The sequence below is a fragment of the Symphalangus syndactylus genome, chromosome 8 (assembly GCF_028878055.3).
Source record: "Symphalangus syndactylus isolate Jambi chromosome 8, NHGRI_mSymSyn1-v2.1_pri, whole genome shotgun sequence".
In the NCBI taxonomy this organism is placed as follows: domain Eukaryota; kingdom Metazoa; phylum Chordata; class Mammalia; order Primates; family Hylobatidae; genus Symphalangus; species Symphalangus syndactylus.
Genome location: NC_072430.2, coordinates 41,263,567 through 41,283,665, shown reverse-complemented (window position 1 = coordinate 41,283,665; position 20,099 = coordinate 41,263,567). Strand labels below are relative to the sequence as shown.

Sequence of the window (20,099 nt, the reverse complement as noted above, 5' to 3'; positions counted from 1 at the left end):
TGTCACATGAGTCACTCCTCAACCAGTCCTCCCTCATCCTGTAATTGACTTCTATTTTATCTGAATGCACAACAACATCCCTCTTTCATTTCATTTGCTTGGCTCTTGGAAAGATAAATTGGAATCTTTATGCTAATGTGTTGGCTTTCTTTCCCAGCATGGTGTTTTCTGTATCTTATTTCAAAGCTGTAATAAGATTGTTGGATTGAACAAGGGCAAAGACAGAACCTCATGGCACTCCACTAAAGAGTGTCCTCCAGATGAATGCCAGTCTATTAGTCAGTACCCTTAGTTCAAGCTGCTACATATCTACCCACCTTTATTGCTATTCAGCCTACATTTGGTCATTTAATCCACCAGTTAAAGTTTGATTAAAACTAACAGTTAGCAAATCTGTGACATGTATAGTAACCATATGAAACAAAGAAATGAAATTGGTTTTGACATGACTTATTCTTAGTGAAACCCCAGTTGGCAATGGCTTCATGTTGCCTATAGACTCAAAAGCTATTGTTTTATAACAATAGTGCTTACTATGTGCCAGGTGCTTTTCATATCTGATTTTATTTAACTTCCAGTACACCTATGTGATGTTGGTACTAAAATTATCCCTATTTAACAGATGAGGAAACTAAACTCAAAGTGGCCAAATAACTAGCCCAAGGTCACACAACTTTCAAGTGGCAGAGCCAGAGTTCAAATACAAGTTTGTCTAACTCCAAAGTCTCATTCTTTTTCCTTTTTCTTTTTTTTTTTTTTTTTTGAGACAGAGTTTTCCTCTTTTTGCCCATGCTGGAGTGCAGTGGTGCGATCTTGGCTCACTGCATCCTCCGCCTCCCTGGCTCAAGCAATTCTTCTGCCTCAGCCTCCCGAGTAGCTGCGATTACAGGCATATGCCACCATGCCTGGCTAATTTTTGTATTTTTAGTAGAGCCGGGGTTTTGTCATGTTGGCCAGGCTGGTCTCAAACTCCTGGCCTCAGGTGATCCACCCACCTCGGCCTCCCAAAGTGCTGGGATTACAGACATGAGCCACCGCACCCAGCCAAAATTTGCATTCTTAATGCCTGTTCTGTAATTGCTGATGTTCCTTCCTAGAATTGTGCCAGAGTTTCATTTTAGGCTCATCAATACATTTTATCTCAACTAAAATGTTTATCTGCTGAAACACTAGATAAGAGGTGGCTTCATCCTGGTAGAGGGGCAATCCTGTTTTTCAGGCATACATAGAAATTAGGTGACCTTTCATCTGGAATAGCTGTAGATGACCAGGTTCGTCTTCAAGATCTTGGTCCTCTGTTCCTCATTTCCTCAGGTTTCTCAATTCTCTGAGTATGTCTCCCCATTCATCTGCAAAATAAAGACAAAGTTTCCAATGCTTAGAGAAGTCCACTTAAGGAAGTTACAAGTTCCCTATCACTGGGAGTTATTCAAGCATAGATGGGACTAACCACTTGGTGGGAATGTTGTAGGGGATCTCAGGCTAAAGTTGGATAGTGAAACCAGATGGCCTTTGGGGGCCCTTCTAGACTCAGGATTCCATGACTCTAAGAGCTTTTACTTTCGCTAGAGTTGGACATCATGAGTGCATTGACCTCTGACAACCATAAACCTTGTTGTATCTAACAAGAGGATATTTGAGGCCTACCTGGGATTCTAGGGCAGATGAGTGCTTCATAAATATTTTCTATGGCTGAAAATGGTGACAGTGGTGATAACTGGGCAATGGTCCCATTCCGAAGGCTGTGGTCCTCAGTGCTGGAGGTTGTTGGTGTTAGGGCCAGGTCACTGACTCATGAGAACAAGAAACAGAGACAAAATATACCAGAAACATTGTTGCTCCTGGTCATCGAGGGGCTCAAGCCTAGGCCATGCTGTGGGGAGCAAAGCTACTCCTCCTTCCTCTCACATGGCTGGTTGCTTATATGGTCTTTAATCTGACAGAGTAGTTTTAATCCTGTACTTCTGGACACTTTTCCTTATCTATTTGATTAAATGATAACCCAGGAAATAAATAGGAAAGCACTTCTTGAATGGTGGAGTAAGGACCTTAGAAAATCCGCTCCTCTATAGAAACAAGAACAATGACAAAAAATATAAAAATGAATTTTTTCAGAACTTTTAACAAATGGCTTGCAACAATCCAAGCAGCATTTATTCAAGAGAAATGGCTAAATATCAGTAAGAACAGTGGGCCTTGTGTTTTCACTTGCCCTATTCCAAGCCCCTTCTTCCAGGCTCTGCAAGTAGCCTTGACTACTACAGCCTTGCAGCCATGGGGCTGTGACATCCAGCAGCCTCACAGCCATGGAGCTGTGAAAACCAACTGTCTCATAGCCATTGGAGGGAGCAAAGTCGATTTGGAGCTCCACCCCTGAGAATTACTATTTGACCTACCTAGCAGGTCCCCGGAAAAGCCCTATTCATAGGACATGTTGTTATTTAACCTGACTTGGAGTTTGCTCATGGGAAAAGCCCTATTGCCAGGGCATTTGTTGAAAACGATCAATGGCACTGCTTAACATTGTAGCTGCCTGCAGTGGGGATAACAATTGGGGTGAACAAGAGGCTGGCTGAAAATGCTGAAAGGAAACTCTGGAGAATATGATGTCCATATGGGGTTCTTTGCCAAAAAGAAAATGATTCTTAGACTGAATCACAGATTTGAAAAATTTTTTGATGGAGGAATCATGTTAATTGCTTTACATGCATTATCTCATTTAATTTTCAAAACAAACCCATGACATAAGCCCTTTGTTTCATTTTATACATGAGGAAACTGAGGCTCTAGAGTTTTAGCTTCTTGGCCATAGGGCAAGAACTATAGGCACTTACTCCAACTGTTAATCTTTGCTTTCTTTTCCTACTGTGTTTGTTCCAAATTAAAACAAACAAAAACAAAAACAATTTTTTTTTTTTTTTAAACAGAGTCTTACTCTGTCACCAGGCTGGAGTGCAGTGGCATGATCTCGGCTCACTGCAATCTCCACCTTCCAGGTTTGAGCAATTCTCCTGCCTCAGCCTCCCAAGTAACTGGGATTACAGGTACCCACCACCACACCCAGGGAATTTTTGTGTTTTTAGTAGAGACAGGGTTTCACCATGTTGACCAGGCTGGTCTTGAACTCCTGACCTCAGGTGATGTGCCCGCCTTGGCCTCCCAACAAAAACAATTTTCTAAAATGCCCTCTATCGATTCAACTAGATGCTTTGAAATCTTCCAGAATTACCCCAGTCCTCCTAATCCCCTTGCAGTTTCAGATTGGACTTTGAAGAACAAAATGGTTCATACTTTTTACATTGTACATGTAGTGTTCATATTTAGCTCTGAATTATATGCATTTAAAGAGCATGTGGCTGGGAATTAAGCAGGCAACAGCATTTCACAGGCACACGTATTGGACATGGGTGGACATGTCTTGGGTTAAGAGCCTTGAGTGCTGGACTCGTAAGTTCAGAGTTGGATCATAAGAAATGGGAGGTCTGGGTTTTGGTGTCAGCTCTGCCAGATACAGAGTGTACCACCTTCATCCATCTGTGCTGCCCATCCTTCATCTCTTTAATACTCTCCACCCCCACTAGAAAACAGTAATGATACTTACTTCCCATTGGAGTGTTCTGAATGGAAGTGAAAGCTTTTAATGCAGTTGAGAATAAAGACATGGCATGCCTCCAGACTGCCAGTCTGCCATTGCCAGTGCTATTGCCAATGCTATTGCACTGGTAAACTTACTGATTTCCAGCGTTGCTTCTTTGGTCCAAACCAGATTTCACTAAAAGGAGGAGTAACTGTCCTGCAGCTGATGGTATTGTATTTGTAGTGGCTTTTCAAGTGGTTCTCCCAGCTGATGAGTCAACTGCCCAGAACTGAGGTGCAGCGATAATTGAAGGCCTTGGAGGAAATCGAGGGTCCAAGTGTTGCTGGCTTTTCCCTAGACTTCTGGCTGCACTCTTAGAGGTAGGGTTGAGAGATAAAATAAAGACCATCAGTTAATTTGAATTTCAGATAAACAACAAATACTTTTAATATAAATATGTCTTATGCGATATTTGTGGCATATTTATACTAAGAACTATTATTTATTTTAAATGTATTTATTTACTATTTTTTTTCAAAATCTGGCAATTCAGTTTAGAGGGGAAGATGTGCAGGGGTTGAGCTCGTGCTTGATGTTGCTGAAATATCATATCAGTAAGAAACTGCCAGTAAAACACCCTCCCTCTGTCCTTCAACTTTGGCAATGCGGGAAGACTCGGGGAACCAGAAATTCCACCTGTCTGCCAGTGTCTTTGGTGTGTTTCACAGTAGGGTAGGGTGGGATGGAGAAAGGAACCTTCCTCTGGCTACCTTCTCTTTGTGTTTCTGGGTCTTGCATTCACATGGCCTCCTCTAATGTCTCATGATCAATGGCATAACAACTGCCCTGTTGAGAAGAATTGTTGAAAAGGCTTCTCTTCTAGAAAATGGCATACTCAAAGGGCATACTTTTTCCATAGTTATGCCCCAGCCTTGCTGCCAGCAAGATTATTCATGCTTCTGAATAAACTTCCAGTGCCTCTGGCATCTGAACTCGGAGCCTCAACTTGTGTATCCCAAGGTTCACCTTCCCTTGGGACTCTCAGCACTTTATCATTGTTCCACCTACATGGGCCTAGGGAGGGGGCTTCATGCCGCCTCTAAAATCCTGGCTGAGGAGTGGGCATAAAATCCTTCTCTGGATTCCCAGGAGCTTTGCCGAGGTCAAGCTGGCCCTTTAAAAAAAAAGGACTAAAGGGAAATGCAGAATAACCAAAACCCAAAGATGCGATCTGGGGTCAGTGTTTCCCAGACTTCCCTGAGGATAGGACCCCCTGGGGTGCTTGATTGAATGTGTGCATAGATTTCTGGAAATTCAAATTCAGAAAGTCTGGGTTGGGGCCTAGGAATCTGCTTTCTACCAGCATTCCAGATAATTCTGACTTGCAGCAGAGTTGAGAACCTCTGAGGTAGCTGTGTGATGGGTCTTGAAGCCTCTTCCCATCCCAGCTGCCTCCATGTAAACCCCACCACCTGGGAGCCTGGGTCTGGTCCCTGATCTTTTGTATCTTGAAGGCCGTGTATTCTCAAATTCCAGACATTTTAACTAGTGCATTGGGGTTTTATTGTTGTAGTTGCTAAAGATGCAGATTCCTGGGCCCCATTCCAAGAGATTCTGATTCAGTAGTCTTTGGTAGGGCCTCAAAATCTGCAGTTTTAAACTTTAAGGAATTCTAATGTCAGTAGTCACTGGAACACAGTTTGAATAAAATTGTTATTGGCTGGGCTTAATGGCTCACACCTGTAATCCCAGCGCTTTGGGTGGCCAAAGTGGGAGGATAGTTTGAGGTCAGGAATTCAAGACCAGCCTGGTAAACATAGTGAGACCCCAAAAAATTTTTTACAAAGAAAAAAATTGTTTTTGACAAAGGAGAGAAAGAGACTCAGAATGATGACAGAGTCCTGCCTGCCTCCTCAGTAAGTGGCACTACTCCCAGGTGACTGATTCCAGGAATGACCAGGCCTTTCAGGGAAGATCACATTTTCTCTTCCCTGGCCCAGCAGTCTCACCTTGCTGAGGATGATCAGACCTGAATAGAATGCAGTCATCTGTACTCCTGTAAGGGGTACTCATGCAGGAAGGAGCATGCATTTCATTCTTGCCCTTCTGTGTGGCATGCCCAACCCCTTTATTTGGGCAGTAGAGTGGACTTACGGTGGTTAACTGCGTCTGGCAACCTTTGACAATATGGTGTGGGACATCTAGACCAAAGATGGATTCAGAAAATATACATAAGCTCCTGATTCCTCTAAGGTGGGGTTGCAGATACAGTGGAACAGATTGGCAGCCTTCCAGGATGAACCCCTGCTCTTCCTTCCCTCCCGCTGCCCTTTAGCCCCAATTCAGTCTCCTGTCTGGCCTGGAGCAGGGATGGCTGTTTGTTAACCACACTGCTCTAGGGAGCCAGTGTTTCCACCTGGAGCACGATCAGAATCACCTGGGAGGCTTGTTCAAATGCAGATTGCCGGGGGCCTCACTCCCAGAGTTTCTGCTGCAGTAGATCTGGGGTGGAACAGAGACCACACTTTGGAAACTATTTCACTAAACCATTGAGCCCCAGAAAAACCACTCAGCTTCAGCAATATGGGTCAACCTGTTCAGGACTCTGTTCCCCAGGCCTTTATCAGGACCAGTGAGCACTGGTGTATTTTTTTTTTTGCTCCCAGTCCTTCTGGATAATTTCCTTTCTTTTTCTGTGGATTCTGCCCTCCTTGGCTCATCCCAGTTAGGAGAGCAGCTGTTCCCCTGAAGCTAAGCCTGAGTTGGAACATTCCTTGCCCTTTGCAGTGTCAGGCTAGGGCAGGCAAGAGGCTTAGAGAGGAGTGGGAGGAATGAATGGGAAGAGGGGAGGAGACTATTTTCTTTCTTCTCCTTCCCACACTCCGACTCACTTTTCAGGAATGTCTCCTTATGGGACCTCTTGACTCGGAAATGGACTTTCTAAGTGGCTGAGTATGTGCTATGAAGGTTAGATGGGAATGCTGCTTGAATGAGATGTTGCTGAGAGCCTCATGATCATTGCAACCATCAGCCTGTCAGTTGTAGTGACGTTCGGGGACATGTCTGGGTTTGTTGGCCCACTGTGGCTCTGTGCTGCTCAGGAGACTGCATTGAGCCCAACCTTGTTGCATCCCTGGGGTGAACTGCTGGGAGAGGCTGGGACATGAGGAAATTGTTCATGACCTGAGCTGGGAAAATCTGATTCAATAATCAGCTTTGTGAGGATGTAAAGCAGAGTGATTAAGATCAAGAAATCTGGAGCCACAGGGCCTGAGTTCAAATCCAGCTCTGTCACTTAATACCTATGTGATTGCAAAGCAAATTATTTCCCATTTTGCAAGATAATTTGACCTTTGCTTAACTTTGTATCTTTTACCCCCTGGGAACCTGATAAAGGGAGTATGTCAACTACCTTTAGGCAACATTGCTTATGATAAAAATGTCCTCTGGTGATACAAATGGACAGAGAGACCTATTCATTCTTGTGGGAAGCCATTCTTTGTGCTTCTCTGAGTACAATGACTCTTTTCACTGGCCTGTCACTTATGGGGCCCCTGGAAGCTACCCCTACGGAATTGTTACAAGTAATAGTGGCACTTGTGAGCATTAAGCCAGGATGGTTGCCATACCCACCTTCCCTTGCACCTTAGCCATCATCTGAAAGACAGTAGTTTCCGGAAGGCTATATGAACTGGGGTTCTATGGATTGGTTCCATTGAAGAGGAACTCCTGAGGCTGCCCTGCCCACAAGCTATGTGTCCTGACTTACACCCTTCCAAGTAAATCTAATATGGAGTGTGCCGGTAGTAGTCTTGTGAGCCTCAATGCTTAGTTAAAGTTAGAAAGACCCCCGGCGGGCATTATGGAGTGGCAGTATTTGTTATTTTAACTCTGTGTGCATCTTTATTATCTCTAAAATGGTGATGATAATACTACCTGCTTTCTAGAGTTGTTATAAAGTGTCTAATCCATCGGTATGTGCAGCCGCCATTGTCATCCTCATCATCACCATTGAAGGGAGGCCAGCAGGCCTTTTCTCCTTTGGGTCAGTTCCAGTCTCAGCTACTCACTTGCTGTATGGCTTTGGACAAAGGACCTTACTCGCTAAAGATACAGCCTTTCACAGCATATTCTAGGTGCTCCTTTGGTGAATGAGTTGGTAAAGTAGGAGAGTCAACTGAATGCTCTTTAGGATCGCTTCTAGTTCCATGTAATAGATTGTGTGTGACATTGAATCAGCAAAGAAAGTTGGAGGAGGAATGGAGAAAGAGGAGAGAAATCACCTGCAGAGGGAGTGGTGTCAGAGGTCAGAGGTCTGGAGCAGCCTCAAGAAGGGGCAGGGTCATCAGGAGGAGGAGGGTGTCCAGGACTCCTACTGACCACCCCTTAGATCTACCCAACACTTTAGAAGAATGTAGATGACTCTGCCCTGGGAGTAATACTCAACAGAGTCTATTTTCCAGGGCAAATTAAAGGGATCAGAGAGCAACAGTGTGTGGCTAAGGGAAGGTTAAATGGTTACTTTCGGTTGTTTTGAAGTATTTCTTTGAGAAAACTGCAGAGTAGCCTCAGACCTCCCTGGAGTTTTCTTCTCTGAGGATACTGCTCAGAGTGGCAGTGAGATGAGGATTTCTGCCCACCCCCCAAATGCTGGGGGAGAAGTTAGCAATGGCCCCAGAAGAAAGCTGACCCTAATGTTATATTTCTCGCTCCCTCCTTCAGGTCTGAATGCTGGTGCTTTTTATGCCTTGTCCACTCTGCTGAATCGCATGGTGATCTGGCACTACCCGGTAAGGGAGTTCCCTAAGCATGTTGGGCCTCAAGATGATATAGTTTCTGTCTTGGCAGGACCTGGGATGACGGTTAAGTCTTCATTCCCCCCCATTCTAGGTAGTGTGATATGGTGGTATGCTTATGGGATTTGGCGGGAGATGGCCTTAGATCTCAACCCTAGCTTTGGTGGTACTAAACTGTGTGATGATTTGACAGTGTGACAAGCTAGTTAGTGTTTCTGAGCTCTCATTTCTTTTTTCTGCAAAAGAAGCATAATTACTTCTTGCAAGATTCTTTTTAGGATCAGATAGTAAATAATGACACTTGTGTATGTATGCATAATTATATATGATACATGTATTTATTATACAGCATAGTGCCTGGCAACACTGTTGGCAAATATATATATAAAATATTTCTGAATTTAAATGTTTCCAGAGCCCATGAGGGCTGGGCTGGATGCTGGGAATGGAATACTGAGTGGCCTGGAGTCAGGAATACAGAGATCCAACCCTCTTTTGAAAGGACTAGGCCCTCACACTTGCGGAAGTGGTAGGCTATGTGGCTAAGTGTCCTAGTTTTGGAGTTCAAAGGCCTGAGTTCAGATCCTAGCTTTGCACTTAACATATGCCTTGTGACCTTGGGCTAGTAGGTTAATCTCATTGTGCCTGTTTCTTCATCTGCAAAATGGAGAAGACTGACTCCTAACCTTATGATGGGGAATGGAAGGGAGTAAATGAGATAATGATATAAAACCTTAGGCATGGTGCCTGGCTTATAGTAAGCACTCAAAAATATATAACGATTATCTTTCCATTTCTCTTGGCATTGATAGTTCAAAAAAACGTAAGAATGGAAATTTTAACATATACATTTTAAATTCCCCATCTGTGAAATGGAATTAATGACAGATAAGATAGAAGAGTTGCTGTGAGGTTTACATTTTTAAAAAAATTTGCCTAAAAGTAGTTCTAAGAACAGATTTGGTTCATCCTTGTACTCCAGCATCCAATATCATGCACACACAGTCAGGGTTATATTGTTGGGAGGAGTAGTTATTCTAGAATTTTCTCCTAGGCCATCTTCTTACAGTCCATCTTGTCCTGATACATTCTGAATATTAACTCTGATGGAGGCTGAGTTACCTGTCTTTGTTCCTTCACCCCATGGTGACTGTGCTCTGTCCCGGGTCTTGTCCCATCGCTGGGTGATCTTTGGGGCTATGGTTTCCCCAGGGGGAAGAAGTGAATGCTGGAAGAATTGGCCTGACGATCGTCATTGCAGGAATGCTTGGGGCTGTGATCTCAGGAATCTGGCTGGATAGGTCCAAAACCTACAAGTAAGTGACTCATCCTCTTGGACTGAGAATTGGGGACCTGTTTTTTGAAATGACATATTCATAAGCAACATGACTCCAAGTCATCGTTTGGAGATCCTAGTGGCCAAGCAGGTCATTCAAGTTTGACTTCTCTGAGCCTCAGTTTCCTCATTTATCAAATGAGGGAAGCTATTCCCTTCTTAAGATCCCCACAGGATCTTAGGAAGATGAGAGCTACTGGACTTGAAGGCCTAGCATAGTCCTCTTCCCCATCCCCACTCTCTAAGTATCTTTGCGAAAGTGGCAGAGGAGGGAGAAATGAAAATGAATGGGAAAAAAAAATCTCAGCAGTGCAAAGTTTGTGGAAACCCCAAAGAGTGGAGATGAGGAGGAGGTGATTTCACTGCCCTGTTCTCATGGCACCTTGTGGACCCCATGGGGTTAACCAAGGTGCTCTGAGCTTTCTCCAGTTTGCAGTGTATATTATTTTCTAATTATTAATACCTTGCTGGTAAATATTGTAACATACTTTGGACCTGAAAGCCCAGTGCACTTCTAAGAGCCTGGAGCTATTTTAAAAGGTTTTATCAGGCTGGGCGCAGTGACTCACATCTGTAATCCCAGCACTTTGGGAGGCCGAGGCAGGAGGATTTCTTGAGTCTAGGAGCTCAAAACCAGCCTGGGCAACATGGTGAAACCCCATCTCTACAAAAAATACAAAAATTAGCTAGACATAGTGGCACACACCTGAAGTCCCAGCTACTTGGGAGGCTGAGGTAGAAGGATCACTTGACCCAGGAGGTGGAGGTTGCTGTGAACTGAGTTCACGCCACTGCACTCCAGCCTGGCTCAAGAAAAAAAAGAAAAGAAAAAGTTTTATCGGTGTGCACATGGGTAAAAAAAAATTAAAAGTTTTTAGTGAATGCCAGGCCACTACCCGCCCCATGGATGCCAAATCAGCAGAAGAATCTGCATTTGTAGAAAGCAGCCTGGGTGTCTCCATTCAGCAGCTGGCCTTGGAGAAAATCCTCTGGCGAACAGCAGCCCAACATCCTTCCCTTGTGATTTTCCAGTGCTCCCCGTTCACTGGGTACTCAGTTAGCACTGGCTGGCGGGGCAGCTGCTGGGCTGTACTGTACTGGGGCAGAGCAGTGTCCCCAGCTGCTCTGTCAAGGCCTCCAAAGTTCCCAGTGTCTGCAGGCAACAGACAGTGGCAGACCTGTTCTCTGCCACACAAACCCGCTTCTGTGAGGCTCTGGTCAGACCAGGTCTCATTCTGGCTGCCCTAATCAAAGGCCAATTGAGACCATCCCTAGGGAGGTGGCGACGAGGAGCCTGGCTCGGCTTAATTACTGCTGGCGGGGCTTGGCCGCCATCTCATCGCTGCCATCTGTTAGTTGCTTGCTTTAGCCAGACACAAGAGCAGTGAGGACTGGCCATCCCCAAACCACTGAATAGCAGTGTCCCTTTTTCCAGGGCTTGCTCTGCGGCAGGAGGAGGGAGGGATTGGAATGCTGGCTGGGCTGGGACATGGGCAGCCAGATGATTCAGATGAATTAGAAAAGATAATGAGAGGACTGGGAAGGACACTTTCTCAGCCCTCTTCAGAACCTAGATGTCACCAGTTCCTAGCATCACGTGATGTCTAAATCCAGTGGTCAGCACAAGATATTTTTCTCCCTGTGCCACTACCCAGGCAGAGAAAGGGCAACTCCCAGTGGGACGAGAGCTCTGTGATCCCATCATTTCGGAGCCAGTCCTCGTCACTCTAAGGCTCCCAGATTTGTCTAGTTTTGTTTGCAGGTTGGAAATTGGGTGGTGAGGTCTGTTTATCTCAGGCTGGGACTACAAATAGTTTTTCTAAACTGGTCAGTGGTTTAGGATGAAGCTATGGTTAAAGCTTCATCCTGGTGAGCTTGTGGGATCATTGGGCAAGACTGGCGTCTATGATGTTGCTTTCAGCAGAGTTGGTGGGAAGAGTGTGAGGGAGGAGCGTGAAGGGAGGAGGAAGCTCCTCTACCCTTAGCAGCTGCTTTGAAGCACGAGGTGGGAGCAGCATCCTTTGGAGACTCTGACCTTGAGCTTTTCCAAAGATGCAACCACATAGTGCATTGTTATTCCTGTGTGCAGTAGCAGAAGGGACACAGGTTTCAAATCCAGCTCTGAGTTCACATCCCAGCTCTGCATTTATTCAGCTGGTGACTTTGGACAAGTAACTTGAGTGGCCTGAGCTTCAGTTTCTTCATTGGTAAAATGAGAAATCGTCAGATATTTCTTACAGGATTTTTGTAAAGGTTGAATTGAAATAATAAATGCATATGAAGTGCTTCACAGAATCTGGCTCTCAAGAGATGGAGGGTTTAGTTTGACACAACCATAGTGTGCTGGTTGGTGCCTCCACCATGATTCTGGCTTCAGGGGTGATGTGTAAAAAAAAGCTTTAAAGATTTTGGCTGGGTGCGGTGGCTCACGCCTGTAATCCCAGCACTTTGGGAGGCCGGGGCGGGCAGATCATGACGTCAGGAGATCGAGACCATCCTGGCTAACACGGTGAAACCCTGTCTCTACTAAACAAACTACAAAAAACATTAGCCAGGCGTGGTGGTGGGCGCTTGTAGTCCCAGCTGCTCGGGAGGCTGAGGCAGGAGAATGCCGAACCCAGGAGGCGGAGCTTGCAGTGAGCCAAGATCGAGCCACTGCCCTCCAGCCTGGGCGACAGAGCAAGACTCCGTCTCAAAAAAAGAAAGAAAGAAAGACAAGAAAAGCTTTAAAGCTTTCATCATCTGAGCCCTGATGTTCATGGTAGGGGGGCAGAGGGATGTGCAGTGCCTGTGCCTTGCCTTAGGTAGTGCAGGGAGAAAAATGCAGGTCGAATTGCAGGAGTTGGGGCTGCAGCAGAGTCCTAGGTGGGCAACATGGGAAGAGAACTGCTGGAGGGGCACAGGAGGGGTGAGCCTGAAATAGAAACCAAGACTTGCTGATGGTACTCCTGAGGGGACCGACACAGGGAAATGTAACAGGGAGTGGGCGAAGATAGAGAAGGTTTCTCACATTGGCTTTGGAAGTCAAGCACTCAGTTCAGGCTGAGAGAATATTCTCTCTTAGTTCCTGCTCTCTGGAGTAGAGTAGTTCAGACTCAACAGAAAAAGCTTTGCTGGGCCAGGCGCAGTGGCTCACGCCTCTAATTCGAACACTTTGGTAGGCCGAGGCGGGCAGATCACCTGAGGTCAGGAGTTCGAGACCAGCCTGGCCAACATGGCGAAACCCCATCTCTACTAGAAATACAAAAAATTAGCCAGGCATGGTGGCACATGCCTGTAATCTCAGCTACTTGGGAGGCTGAGGCAGAAGAATCGCTTGAACCCGGGAGGTGGAGGTTGCAGTGAGCTGAGATCACGCCACTGCACCCCAGCCTGTGTGACAAGAGCAAAACTCCATCTCAAAAAAAAAAGGACAAAAGAAAAAAAAAGAAAAGAAAAGGCTTTGCTGGGTCTGTTGGTCTGTTCAAGTAGGGACAGGAAGAACTTGTAGGTGACAGAGAGCACTGCCCAGCATTGTCATGGGTCTTGGGATAAAGCAGACAAGCAGAATTGGACAGCTTCTGGGGTAGTCCTGAACGTCACCGCCACCTCATCATGGCTGATGTTTGTCCTGTTTTTTCTTTTTTCTGCTGAGGGATGGGAGAAGGAGAAAGGGCTTTGCCCTTCTTGTCTGTGGCTAGGACATGACAAGTCAAGGGGCAGCTTGATATTGTTGAGTGGGTTCTACAGAAAGGGAACAAAGATATTGTAAGATGGCTTCATACTTTACTAGTCTTACTTACCCTTTGTAGCATTGATCATGATGTAATTAAATAATTTTTTTGTGTGATCATCGTCTGTCAGTGTCCATCACCCTCATGGAGAGAAAGTTCTATGAAAGAAAATGTCCAAGAACAAGGCCAGGCCTTGGCCTTGTAAGGCCTGTAATCCCAGCACTTTAGCAGGCCAAGGCAGGTGGAACACTTGAGGTCAGGAGTTCAAGACCAGCCTGGCCAACATGGCAAAACACCGTCTCTATGAAAAATACAAAAATTAGCCAGGCGTGATGCGCACAACTGTCCCAGCTACTCAGCAGGCTGAGGCACAAGAATTGCTTGAGCCCAGGAGGTGGAGGTTTCAGCGAGCTGTGATCACGCCACTGCACTCCAGCCTGGGCAACAGAGCAAGACACTGTCTCTGAAAACAAAACAAAACAAAACTCCAAGAACATAGCAGAGGGCTTGACATGCAGCAGATACTTAATATATGCTTGTGGAATAAATGAATGAATGAGCCTATTAAAGTCAGAAGTGTCTGATTCAATTTCTTTGCCTCTACTTGTAGAGAGACGACCATGGTAGTCTATATCATGACACTGGTGGGCATGGTGGTGTACACATTTACCTTGAACCTGGGACACCTGTGGGTAGTGTTCATCACTGCTGGCACAATGGGGTAAGTTTCACCTCTGGGTGATTTATTAGAAAACACCATGCCGTGGCTCCCAGAGCTTCCAGCATCCTAGAATGCAATATTGATGCCTTTGCTGCCTTCTCACTGACCTCAGGAGATACGGACACGGTGCCCAGGGGTCTTGGTAATACTTGTAGTACTTCCAAAGGCAGCCTGGGCTGTCTGTTATTTTGGGGTGGAATGAAGCATGAAGCACACCCTTCCCGACCTCTTGGAGGCTAGAACCTGTTTAGAGTCTTTTTCAGCTTTGCCTGGACAACATGGGATTATGGAAAGTACACAGGGCTTGGAACCAGAGACTCTGGGTGCTGGTCTCAGTTTTGTTGCTGCCTACCTGTTAGACCATGGGCACAGCACTTGACCATTCTGAGCCTCAATTTCCCCATCTGTAAAGAAAGATAATAAATCCCAGCACTTTGGGAGGCCGAGGCAGGCAGATCACGAGGTCAGGAGATCGAGACCACGGTGAAACCCCGTCTCTACTAAAAATACAAAAAAAATTAGCCGGGCGTGGTGGCAGGCACCTGTAGTCCCAGCTACTCAGAGAGGCTGAGGCAGGAGAATGGCGTGAACCCGGGAGGCGGAGCTTGCAGTGAGCCGAGATTGCGCCACTGCACTCCAGCCTGGGTGACAGAGCGAGACTCCGTCTCAAAAAAAAGAAAGATAATAGTGGCCTGCCTTGTTGAGTTGTTGGAGAGATTGAGAAAGATAATAGATATGAAAGCATCAAGAAGCGTGGTGCAAATGTAAGAAATTAAAGTTGCTAGGTGCGGTGGCTTGACGCCTGTAATCTCAGCACTTTGGGAGGCCAAGGCAGGCGGATCACGGGGTCAGGAGTTCAAGACCAGCCTGGCCAATATGGTGATACCCCGTCTCTACTAAAAAATACAAAAATTAGCCAGGCATGGTGGCGCACACCTGTAGTCCCAGCTACTTGGGAGGCTGAGGCAGGAGAATCGCTGGCACCTGGGAGGCGGAGGTTGCAGTGAGCCAAGATCGAGCCACTGCACTCCAGCCTGGGAGACAGAGTGAGACTCTGTCTCAAAAAAAAAAAAAAAAAAGAGAAATTAAAGTTGGAATTTTCTAGACCTGTTGTATGAGAAAACATAGGAAACAATACCTCTTTCACAGGAGTCTTTGTTCAGCTCTGCTTCCCAGTTATTTTCCTATGGGCAGTATATGAGTGTGTGTGTGTGTGTGTGTGTGTGTGTCTGTCTGTCTGTCTGTGCATGTGAAAGAGAGAAAGAGGGAGAGAGCATGTGCTGGCACTCAGTCCTCAGCTGGATCTTCTCTGGATGGAAATAAGGAGGACTCTAAGCTCCTCCTTCCAGGTCCCAGAGAGCCACGGAGATGCTGCTCAATATCCAGGAACTTCCCACTCCCAGCACAGGACCTGTGTACCCAGGACATAGTCTTTCAGCTGAAGGTTGAACACACCAGGCATCCTTGCCCCTTCTGTAAATGCTGACTCTGGCTGTCACTGATGGCAAGATGGAGAAGCAGCAAGGGATCCCAGAGGCCTGCTGAGCACAAGGTCTCCCTGTGAACTTCTTCCTGGCCTTCAGGGGTGCCCCTCTCCTTGGTATGACCACTTAGAGGATGCCCAGATCATTAGAGGGCCTAGTATGTCTTGGTGAGAAGAAACAAAACAACAAAGGGAGTCCTAAGGGAGGAGGTGGGCTCCCCATCCTTCTTGTTCTGGAAGTTCTTCATCCCCTTGTTTCTCTGGTCTGGACTTCAGCTTCTTTATGACTGGCTATCTCCCACTGGGATATGAGTTTGCTGTGGAGCTCACGTACCCAGAATCAGAAGGCATCTCCTCCGGCCTCCTCAACATATCTGCACAGGTAGAGCTCGTATTTCCTGTTTGTTTCCTGGCTGGGAGGGCATTGCATCATGGCAGCTCAGTTCTTCCTCATGAGTTAGTTGACTGGGCCGTTTCCTATCTTCTTTATGCCTTTCTAGGTATTTGGGATCATCTTTACCATCTCCCAGGGCCAGATTATTGACAACTATGGAACCAAGCCTGGGAACATCTTCCTGTGTGTGTTCCTTACTCTTGGAGCAGCCCTCACTGGTGAGTTGGAGCCTGAGGGCAAGATGAGGCTCAGGTTGGCAATTTGGGACCCTAGTTTCTCGATGGAGCAACAGATAGGGAGTACGTACGTAGGGGGACAGATAGAAGGGTTTGTTGGGGGATCTGTCCGGGAGGCAGCACATTGTTTTGGTAGAATGAGCATGGGTTTTGGAGCCAGAAGATTCATGTCGGAATCCCAGACTGTGACACTGACTTCCATAGCTATTGACCTTGGACAAGTGGACCAACCTCTGGGAACCTCAGTTTTTAATCTGTAAAATGAGGATTGTTGTGATGATTAGAGCAATGTGTGCAAAGTCCCTGATCCATAAGTGAAGGCCACTGTCATTGTTGGCTTCTGCCTGTCAGGGACGGCAGTGATCCTCGGGCTCTCTCAAGTTGGCTGATGGTGCCCTCAGCCACCAGCTCTCTTGACTGTCTGAAGTAAGTTTGGGATACCTGTGACCCTTAGGAAATGAAGGTTTCTTCTCTTGGATGAACGTGATAACTGTTTTTTGTCTCTCTTCCTTCTCAATCTATCACCCTTAGCATTCATTAAGGCAGATCTCCGGAGACAGAAAGCAAACAAAGAAACTCCTGAGAATGTGAGTATGTGGGAGCTTTGTGGGGCTGAGATCAGGGTCCAAGCCTTTGGATGAGGATGTGGCAACATAGATGGGGCAGGGAGAACTCCCACAGGGACTGGTTTTGTCATAGCTGGGAGACCAGTTCATCACTTACACATGGCATCGTAAGACTTTCCTCAATGGGCGTTTTTGGCAATTGCTTTCTTGCTACCCTTTCTCGGACTCTTCTCCCACTTCCTACCCTCTTCCTGGAGCCCCCGGCCTCATCCCCAGACTGTTGTCACAGGCTGCTGAACAGCGCCCCTGACTGGATCTTGAGCCAAGTCCTGAGGCTCTGGCTCCACTGCTTTCAGCCTGGGGTCAGTGGCTGGGGAGGAAGGGGAAGCCCGGCTCCACCACTCTGTCATGGCAGTGGTGGCCCTAAGGCTGTGACTCTCCTGGCATGTGACAACTCCTTAGGCAGGGCCATGGGGACGGAGCCAAAGAGTTGCCAGTAGGGCTCTGAAAGGACAAGTCAGGAAGCAGGAGCTGGCGAGGTAGGAGAGGAGAGGACCAGGAGTATGACCTAGAACAGAAAAGTGTTTTCCATCTGTTCTAACAAGCCGGGAACCACTTTAAACAAAATGTTAGGTATCAAATCTGAGTGATGATGAAAGGAATTTCAAATCTGAGAAAGAGTAAAGGTAAGATATTTCTTCAAAAATTAAAAAAAAACTTATAGAGGTAACACATGCTCTTTGTAGAATAAGTAAAAAATACAGAAAAGTGTACAAAATTTAAAAATCATCCCGTAATTTCTTCATTTAGAGATGAGATGCTTTTTTGCATTGATTGCTGCATGTCTGTATCCACTTATAATATATACATGGATATATGAATATGTGTATATAAATGCATATTTTTAAACAAAAATAAAACTGCTTTTTTCACTTATTGCAAGCACTTTATCAGGCAACTAGTCTCTTACAACATACTTTTTTTTTTTTGAGACAGAGTCTTGCTCTGTCACCTAGGCTGTAGTGCAATGGTGCGATCTCAGCTCACTGCAGCCTCTGCCTCCCGGGTTCAAGTGATTCTCATGCCTCAGTCTCCCAAGTAGCTGGGATTGCAGGTGCACGCCACTATGCCCAGCTAATGTTTGTATCTTTAGTAGAGACAGGGTTTCACCATGTTGGCCAGGCCGGTCTCAAACTCCTGACCTCAAATGACCCACCAGCCTTGGCCTCCCGAAGTGCTGGGATTACAGGATTGAGCCACTGTACCTGGCCTACAACATACTTTTAATGCCTGCATAGTGTTCCTTTATATGGATAAGCCATGATTTATTTAGCAATTTTCCTGTCTGTGGACATTAAGGTTGTTTTGAATTGTTACAAATAATATTGTGATTAATATGTTGGAAACTGAATCTTTTTTTTTTTTTTTTTTTTTTTGAGGCAGAGTCTCGCTGTCGCCCAGGCTGGAGTGCAGTGGCGCAATCTCGGCTCACTGCAGGCTCCGCCCCCCGGGGTTCACGCCATTCTCCTGCCTCAGCCTCCCGAGTACCTGGGACTACAGGCGCCCGCCATCTCGCCCGGCTAATTTTTTGTATTTTTAGTAGAGACGGGGTTTCACTGTGTTAGCCAGGATGGTCTCGATCTCCTGACCTCGTGATCCACCCGCCTCGGCCTCCCAAAGTGCTGGGATTACAGGCGTGAGCCACCGCGCCCGGCCGGAAACTGAATCTTTGTGTATGTTCTCAAGTACCGTATTTCCTGGAGAAATGGATTAATGGTCATGCCCATTTCAAAGACTTTGGTATGTGTTGCTAAACTGTCCTCTAGAAAGGTACTTTGAGTACCAGCAATTTCTATTGCTAGGCAGTCATGTGAGCGCCAACACTGAGTATTTTTCATTTTGAAAATCTTTGCCAATTTTCTAAGGCAAGAGATGTCTGTAAGGGATATTTTTAGTGTTTGAAGGATCTGTGTTGGCAGATAGATGATAATCTTTAGGTCTTTACTATTTGTCTTTTGCTGTTACGTTCTAGAGTTGGCAGGCAGCAGCAGACAAGCATGTGGAAGAAGGAGCCTAGAACAGGAAGTTCACTGGGGAGACAGGGAAGGCCTTTCAGCAGGAATGATATTCTTTAGTTCTGTGTCAGGGCCACAGTATGGCCACTGTGGAGATGGATTTTCACCCACGCTGTGTACAAGGGGACATAATGATTTGGTACACTGGCCGGGCGTGGTGGCTTATGCCTATAATCCCAGTATTTTGGGAGGCCAAGGTGGGCGGATCAGGAGTTTGAGACCAGCCTGGCCAACGTGGTGAAATCCTATCTCTACTAAAAATACAAAAATTAACCAGGCTAGTGGCGCACGCTTGTAATCCCAGCTACTCGGGAGGTGGAGGTTGCAGTAAGCTGAGATCGTGCCACTGCACTCCAGCCTGGGTGACAGAGCAAGACTCCGTCTCGAAAAAAAAAAGAGAGAGAGAGAAATGATTTGGTACACTTGGGTAAATATATGTATAGTGAGTCTGGGAAAAGGTGCCTAGTGAAAGGTTTCAGTTTGGAACGTGATGTATTATGTCAAGTGACATGAGATTTTGCTGTGTTGACTTTATAACCTGTGTTTATGTTGACAGACATAGGCAAATGAAGAAAATAAAAATCACCTATAATCCTGCTTCCCAGAGATAACCTAGTAGCATTTCTAGTGTTGTAGTCTATGGACATGCTTGTGTATATTTTGTTTTCTACCCTGCTTATTTACTTAGTATAGCTTGATAACATTTCTACACTATTACATTATACCACAACCTCATGTCTACTGTATGTTTCCATCTCACTCAATATTTCAGTTGTTCCACTGTTTCATTATTCTTGCAGCCAGTTCTTTGTGCACATGGACCAAGTTTGTTAATCAAGGTTACAATTGTTGGCTCAGTCTCTTTTGAGTGTGGGATGCTGGAAATAGCGCTGAGTAGGAATAAGAGCCGTAGGTTCCAATAAATGGTGCTCACCTGTCTTGTGTCCCTGGATAATTCACTATGTGTCTGTAGATCTCCCTGGCACCTGTGGCAGCATGGTATTATGGGGGGTCAAAATCACGCTGGGACTGACAGCAGCAAGGAAGCGAGGGCCATCACAGAGCAGCCCTCCTCTGGAGCCGTGACATTACACACCCCATGGCAGCCGGTGTAACTCAGAGACTTGCAGACAAATTCATTGTCAGAGTCAGGTGAAGACTGGGTACACAGCAGATCTGGCCAGACCTGCTCTTTCTAATCA

The 20,099-nt window shown here is 46.0% G+C and overlaps 1 protein-coding gene and 1 long non-coding RNA gene across 4 annotated transcripts in view; one reads left to right on the top strand and one right to left on the bottom strand.

Moving 5' to 3' along the window:
- FLVCR2 (FLVCR choline and putative heme transporter 2) overlaps window positions 1–20,099 on the top strand; it is a 68,206-nt gene that overhangs the window by 45,818 nt on the left and 2,289 nt on the right. For all 3 annotated transcript variants that reach the window (XR_008659402.2, XR_008659403.2, XM_055288730.2), the window contains exons 4-9: window positions 8,300–8,367; window positions 9,586–9,689; window positions 14,033–14,143; window positions 15,903–16,008; window positions 16,127–16,238; window positions 16,788–16,843. Coding sequence is in view for 1 of the 3 variants with exons in the window: in XM_055288730.2 (XP_055144705.1) it covers window positions 8,300–8,367; window positions 9,586–9,689; window positions 14,033–14,143; window positions 15,903–16,008; window positions 16,127–16,238; window positions 16,788–16,843 (557 nt within the window). In the remaining 2 variants the exon portion in view is untranslated. The remainder of the gene's footprint in view (window positions 1–8,299; window positions 8,368–9,585; window positions 9,690–14,032; window positions 14,144–15,902; window positions 16,009–16,126; window positions 16,239–16,787; window positions 16,844–20,099) is intronic.
- On the bottom strand, window positions 553–10,190 carry LOC134737310 (uncharacterized). The gene is made up of 3 exons (XR_010122076.1): window positions 9,496–10,190; window positions 1,648–3,950; window positions 553–1,349 (listed from the first exon to the last, which is right to left on the bottom strand). It is a non-coding gene; the product is annotated as an uncharacterized lncRNA (long non-coding RNA).